We start from the raw sequence: 7,472 nt of genomic DNA on the forward strand, positions 1-7,472 counted from the left end.
TAACCAAGCAGTAGCGACATTGTTGTTTAACGAGCGAACACTGAGGAACTTTTTTTTTTTTTTTTTTAGCAATATTTGTATCGATTTGCCACCCTTGTTTACATTCAAGAGCGCTAGCTTAGTGGTTAGCATGGCTTATTGTATCCTGCATGCTCAGCCATTCCTCGTTCTCCAGGTGTAATGTCGCTTGTACTGAGGCGAGGATTAGTGACTCGAACCGTGGACAGACGTTAGCCGTGAGCTAACAGCATTGTGTTGTGGGCGTGATCAAAATGCAGTATTAAATGCTTTTATACAATTTATATAGTATGTTGTCTATATCACGCAACCCTACAAGTTTGTCTGCTACACAACTGCTCGGCTCCAAGGATTAAAAGTTCTTTATTAATAATTGAATGATATACAGAAACCAAACTGAGCATAAATATTTGTTTCAGATCTTATTAGACTGCATGTTGCAGCTACTGCTTACATTCATTTTACAATACCTTTACATAACAAATATCATATACAGCAAACACTATCTTATGAGACCAAACAACTCATTAATTTCTTCTGTATATAGCAGCGTCTTGCTTAGATGAAGCCTGACAACGAATTGAAAATGTGCTAATTAGCTGATCAAAATCTTCAAACACGTTGTGACATAACATGTCAATGCGTCACCTGACTCTTCCAAATACCTTCTCAAACTGAAGTTTATCCACAACCTGTCCATAATAAGTGGAAAAGTAGAAAGTCTGAGGAGTGCTGTATCGCTTCAGTTTCAGAATGGACTCATTCAAAGAGTCCCCGGTGTCCCCAAGAGTCTTAACATCTGACACAGGTATGTAGATGTCATGGCGTTTACCCCAGAAAGTCATATGGGACACTTTGAGCGTGGTCTTTGAAGAATCCAGGTACATCATGCCCACCACCCTTCGAAGAAAGTGACTCGCTGTGTACAACATGACCCCGGCAAACATGGCGACACCCGTCGAGTAGTTGACAAGAAAGAGAGAGGCGTCTCCCATGTAGTACAGGATGTACACCGGGGGCAGAATAACAACAGTGATACCGGTTTGCAGTAGTTTTATCCTAGAGATGGCTCGAAAGAACTTCATGAGAGGGAACTTATAAAACACTTCAAATTTTTGCGTGGACAAGTCTGAGTACCTCTTTTGGGCTGTGGTTTTGGGGTAAAATGGCTCTTGACAGCCATGATGGAGGGGTAAGAGTCTGGACGAATGAGGCGCCACGTTATAAGACGAATGTCCATTTGTGAGCTTGCATGATCCTCTTATGCAGGACAGGACGTGGGACCTTAACCTGCCTGAAACCGCTGAACAGATCTAGGAGAAAACAACAGAAGTTGATAATGATATATTAGAAACACATTTCTATGGAAATATTATTCCAACACAAACTATGACATAATATTATGAAGAAGAGTGTGAGAATTATCATCAATAAAAATGGACAATTGCAGGTATGTTCGTATTTGCCGCTGGCTGCATGTGATTATTCAGCGCGTTTCACGCCTGATCACACAGTCTAAATAGTAATCGGACCACAGTTTTCAGAGTTCAACTGCGTTCGGTTGTTTTCATCACCACTATACACCAACGTTGATGACGTACAACACATAGCCAAAATATTTAATTTTTGGGATTGAACAAGTTCTCACTCCACAAAGCTCGGACAAAAGTTGGCAAGTTTACACTCCACAAAACTCCCTTGCAAAAAAATCCACAGAGTAAAATGTTCTTAGAAATCCCTTTTATATTAAATTGGCCCTAGTGTGTGAATGTGAGTGTGAATGTTGTCTGTCTATCTGTGTTGGCCCTGCGATGAGGTGGCAACTTGTCCAGGGTGTTCTCCGCCTTCAACCCAAGATAGGCTTCAGTACCCCCCGTGTCCTTGAACGGGACAAGCCATAGTAAATGGATGGATGGAAGTTCAGAGTCGGGTCCCAGTATGGACCGCTCGTCCAGAGCCGTGACCCAGGGTGGACCGCTCGCCTGTGTATCGGCTGGGGACATCTCTGCGCTGCTGATCCGCCTCCGCTTGGGATGGTTTCCTGTTGGCTCCACTATGGACGGGACTCTCGCTACTGTGTTGGATCCACTTTGGACTGGACTCTCACGGCTGTGTTTGATCCACTATGGATTGAACTTTCATAGTATTTTCTATGAACTTTCATAGAACTTTCACAGTATCATGTTAGACCCGCTCGACATCCATTGCTTTCGGTCCCCTAGGGGGGGGCGGGTTGCCCACACATGCGGTCCTCTCCAAGGTTTCACATAGTCATCATTGTCACCAACGTCCCACTGGGTGGGAGTTTTCCTTGCCCTTATGTGGGCTCTACTGAGGATTTCGTTGTGGTTTGTGCAGCCTTTTGAGACATTAGTGATTTAAGGCTATATAAATAATCATTGATTGATTGATACGGTGTGGCGCAGTGGGAGAGTGGCCGTGCGCAACCCGAGAATCCTTGGTTCAATCCCCACCTAGTACCAACCTCGTCACGTCCGTTGTGTCCTGAGCGTGACACTTCACCCTTGCTCCTGATGGGTGCTGGTTAGCGCCTTGCATGGCAGCTCCCTCCATCAGTGTGTGAATGTGTGTGTGAACGGATAAATGTGGAAGTAGTGTCAAAGCGCTTTGAGTACCTTGTAGATAGAAAAGCGCTATACAAGTACAACCCATTTATTATTTATTTATATTTGTCAGTCTGCCAAATGTCTTTCAAATTGATTAAATCACATTTTGATTTTTTGGGGGACATTGCCCATTGCCTGTCTGTTTGAGCAGCCATGTTTGCTCCAATTTTCTGTCACTTCTAACCCCAGTTTCATGACTTTAATCAATTTAAGAAGCACTATAATTGTGAAACCTATTTTTCTGGGGGTTTTTGTTTAGCAAGCTTTCCAATGACACCAACTTTTTAAAAACTGGGGTCAATATTAAGAAAGTTATAACATTTTTAACAAAAAGGTCACACTTAAAATCTTGAGACATATTGACTTTGTATTGGAGTTGACCATAAATTGTTTTAAAACTCCAAAACTGTTCTTTGTGGACTTGGGGAAGGCATCCGACCGTGTCCCTCAGGAAGTCCTGTGGGGAGTGCTCAGAGAGTATGGGGTGTCGGACTGTCTTATTGTGACGGTTCGCTCCCTGTACGATCAGTGTGAGAGCTTGATACGCATTGCTGGCAGTAAGTCGGACACGTTTCCAGTAAAGGTTGGACTCTGTCACTGATTCTGTTCATAACTTTTATGGACAGAATTTCTAGGCGCAGTCAAGGCGTTGAGGGGTTACGGTTTGGTGGCAGCGGGATCAGGTCTCGGCTTTTTGCAGATGATGTTGTCCTGACGGCTTCATCTGGCCGGGATCTTCAGCTCTCACTGGATTGGTTCGCAGCCGAGTGTGAAGCGACCGGAGTGAGCACCTCCAAGTCCGAGTCCATGGTTCTCGCCCAGAAAAGGGTGGAGTGCCACCTCCGAGATGGGGAGGAGACCCTGCCCCAAGTGGAGGAGTTCAAGTACCTAGGAGTCTTCTTCACGAATGAGGGAAGAGTGGATCGTGAGATCGACAGGCGGATCGGTGCGGCGTCTTCAGTAATGCGGACGTTGTACCGATCCGTTGTGGTGAAGAAGGAGCTGAGCCGGAAGGCAAAGCTCTCAATTTACCGGTCGATCTACGTTCCCATCCTCACCTATGATCATGAGCTTTGGGTCATGACCGAAAGGACAAGATCACGGGTACAAGCGGCTGAAATGAGTTTCCTCCGCCGTGTGGCGGGGCTCTCCCTTAGAGATAGGGTGAGAAGCTCTGTCATATCCGGGAGGAACTCAAAGTAAAGCCGCTGCTCCTTCACATCGAGAGGAGCCAGATGAAGTGATTCGGGCATCTGGTCAGGATGCCACCCTAACGCCTCCCTAGGGAGGTGTTTAGGGCACATCCAACCGGTAGGAGGCCAAGGGGAAGACCCAGGACATGTTGGGAAGACTATGTCTCCCGGCTGGCTTGGGAACGCCTCGGGATCCCCCGGGAAGAGCTAGATGAAGTGGCTGGGGAAAGGGCAGTCTGGGCTTCCCTGACGCCCCCGCGACCCGACCTCGATAAGCGGAATAAGATGGATGGAACTTCCTCAATATTTTTCGGATCAAAATGATACTTATATCACATAAATCCTCTTTACAAGACACATGTGATAATACTTGGTTTCATGTAAATCAATTAATTGCTTTAACTTAGACACAGGTACCTAACAATTGTTGGGGACGGCGTGGTGCGGTTGGAAGAGCGGGCGTGCCAGCAACCTGAGGGTTCCTGGTTCGATCCCCAACTTCTACCAACCTCGTCACGCCCATTGTGTCCTTGAGCAAGGCACTTCACCCTTGCTCCTGATGGGTCCTGGTTAGGGCCTTGCATGGCAGCTCCCACCATCAGTGTGTGAATGTGTGTGTGAAAGGGTGAATGTGGCAATAGCGCTTTGAGTACCTTGAAGGTAGAAAAGCGCTATACAAGTAAAACCCATTGTTCTTGTTTTGATAACATTTGAATGTGCATGTTACCATACTCTACAAACCAGAAACTAAACAACCCCTCGATTGGCTATTGAGTAATACAATTACATAGTTTTAAATTAAAAAACAATGGTTATCATTACAATTAGTCGATATCGTGTTCAAAACATGTAAATATATATGAAAGGGACAAGCGGTATAAAATGGATGGATGTCTCAGGGTCAAACCACGCTGACAGACTTGTGATTCAGGACCTCTGTTGCCTTAATAAAACCGTTCTTCATTGTTCATTCTGCAAGTATGATTAAGTCTCTCACCATGCCCTTGGAACAGAATATGGAAAACCCGAATACTGAATGGTCGCAGTGTCCTGGGTCTCGTTTTTAAGGAAAACAAAAAGGACTGGACGCTATTAAAACGTAGCACACGAGCCACCCGGAAGTATAGATAAACTACTTCCTACTGCTACTTGCAAACTAATGAGGAGGTTCTATGCTGCCATCTAGTGGTGGATGAAGCAGACTGCATGTATTTAATGGATGGATGGATGGATGGATGGATGGGTCAGGGGTCCTCAACCTTTTTTCAGTGATGTACCCCCTGTGAACATTTTTTTTAATTCAAGTACCCCCTAATCAGAGCAAAGCATTTTTGTTTGAAAAAAATAGATACAGAAGCAAAATACAGCACTATGTCATCAGTTTCTGATTTATTAAATTGTATAACAGTGCAAAATATTGCTCATTTTTAGTGGTCTTTCTTGAACAAATTGGAAAGAAAGATATAAACATAAGTAAAAACTTGTTGAAAAATAAACAAGTATTTCAATTATAAATAAAGATTTCTACACATAGAAGTAATCATCAACTTAAAGTGCCCTCTTTGGGGATTGTAATAGAGATCCATTTGGATTCATGAACTTAATTCTAAACATTTCTTCACAAACAAAGAAATCTTTAACATCTTTATTTATGGAACATGTCCACAAAAAATCTAGCTGTCAACACTGAATATTGCATTGCTGCATTTCTTTTCACAGTTTATGAACTTAGATTCATATTTTGTTGAAGTATTATTCAATAAATATATTTATAAAGGATTTTTGAATTGTTGCTATTTTTAGAATATTTTTTAAAAATCTCACGTACCCCTTGCCATACCTTCAAGTACCCCCAGGGGTACGCGTACCCCCATTTGAGAGTTGCAAAGGACTTGAAGTTAGTTTTATTTGCAGACGACACAACTGCTTTCTGTTCAGGAGAGAACACACAGAAGATAATACAAATAGTAACTGAAGAAATGAACAAATTTAAAAAAAGGTTTGATAAAAACAGACTATCTTTGAATCTCAGTAAAACTAAAATAATGCTATTTTGTAACAGGAGAAAAGAGCATCAGACATGAATACAAATAGACGGACAGAGTAGATGTAGAAAGTGTAAAAGTAACCACATTTTTGGGAATATTAATAGATGATAAAATGAACTGGAAATCTCATATACAAAACATACAACAAAAGGTGGCAAAAAACATTTCAATAAAGCAAAATACGTCCTTGGCCAAAAATCACTTTATATTCTCTATTGCTCGCTAGTGTTACCATATCAGAGCTATTGTGATAGAAATATGGGGAAACAACTACAAATGTGCGCTACATTCGTTAACTGTGGTACAAAAAAGATCAATTAGAATAATACATAGTGTTGGATATAGAGAACATACAGACCCTTTATTTATTGAGTCATAAATATTAAAGCTCGATGATTTGGTAAAATTGCAAACAGCTAAAATGATGTACAAAGCAAATTATAACCTGCTACCAAAGAATGTACAACAATTCTTCTTAACTAAAGAGGAGAAATATAACCTTAGAGGAAAATCTAATTTAAAACATTTGTATGCACGTACAACACTTAAAACCTTTAGCATATCAGTATGTGGAATTAAATTATGGAATGGATTAAGTAAAGAAGTTAAACATTGTACTGATATGATCCAGTTAAAGAGGCTGTTCAAATTAATAGTGCTTACAAAGTACAAAGAAGAATTATGAGAAACACTTTCAACCTTATTGAAAATAAGATATTCTTCACCTCAGTATGTTAATAATGACTGAATTAATTCAGTAAAGATTACAAAACTTGTGTTACTCATTCACGGATGTCATTTTTCTATTTTGCTATAAAGAAGGTCAGTGAATGAATGTATATGAACGCTCTGACGTGGGAAAGGGGTAGGATTAAATAAGCTTTGCTTCTTCCTACTCCTTTTCGGACATGATGTATTGTGAAATGATATGAAATTGCCTGATGTATAATGTTGTGCACCTCCTGGTACCCCAGCACCTCCAAAACCCTTAAATCTAGACTCCAAACATCCCAGAACAAGCTGGTACGGTTACTTTTAGACCTCCACCCCAGATCACACCTCACTCCAACCCACTTCTCCAAAGTGGGGTGGCTCAGGGTGGGGGACAGAGTAAAACAACTTGCACTGAGCCTAGTCTATAAAATCCGCTACACCTCCCTGATACCGAAGTACATGTGAAACTACTTCCTTAACGTAATGACCGTCATGACCACAACACCAGGGGGAGCTCCACAAACCACGTTAAACCCAGATTCCGATCTAACAAAGGTCTTGACTCATTCTCTTTCTATGCCACATCAATGTGGAATGCACTCCCAACAGGTGTAAAATTAAGTGCATCTCTATCAATCAATCAATCAATAAATGTTTATTTATATAGCCCTAAATCACAAATGTCTCAAAGGACTGTACAAACCACTACGACTACGACATCCTTGGAAGAACCCACATAAGGGCAAGGAAAACTCACACCCAGTGGGACGTCGGTGACAATGATGACTAGGAGAACCTTGGAGAGGACCACAAATGTGGGCAACCCCCCCCCCCCCCCCCCCCCCAGGGGACCGAAAGCAGTGGATGTCAAG

The 7,472-nt window shown here is 42.1% G+C and overlaps 1 protein-coding gene across 1 annotated transcript; it reads right to left on the reverse strand.

Moving 5' to 3' along the window:
* Positions 1-364: 364 nt before the first annotated feature.
* tmem186 (transmembrane protein 186) lies at positions 365-5,001 on the reverse strand. The gene is made up of 2 exons (XM_061880505.1): positions 4,836-5,001; positions 365-1,331 (listed from the first exon to the last, which is right to left on the reverse strand). The coding sequence occupies exons 1-2, from the start codon at positions 4,836-4,838 to the stop codon at positions 663-665; spliced, it is 672 nt and encodes a 223-aa protein (XP_061736489.1). The 5' UTR covers positions 4,839-5,001; the 3' UTR covers positions 365-662.
* Positions 5,002-7,472: the final 2,471 nt, after the last annotated feature.

This window comes from Nerophis ophidion, linkage group LG20 (assembly GCF_033978795.1).
Source record: "Nerophis ophidion isolate RoL-2023_Sa linkage group LG20, RoL_Noph_v1.0, whole genome shotgun sequence".
Classification (NCBI taxonomy): domain Eukaryota; kingdom Metazoa; phylum Chordata; class Actinopteri; order Syngnathiformes; family Syngnathidae; genus Nerophis; species Nerophis ophidion.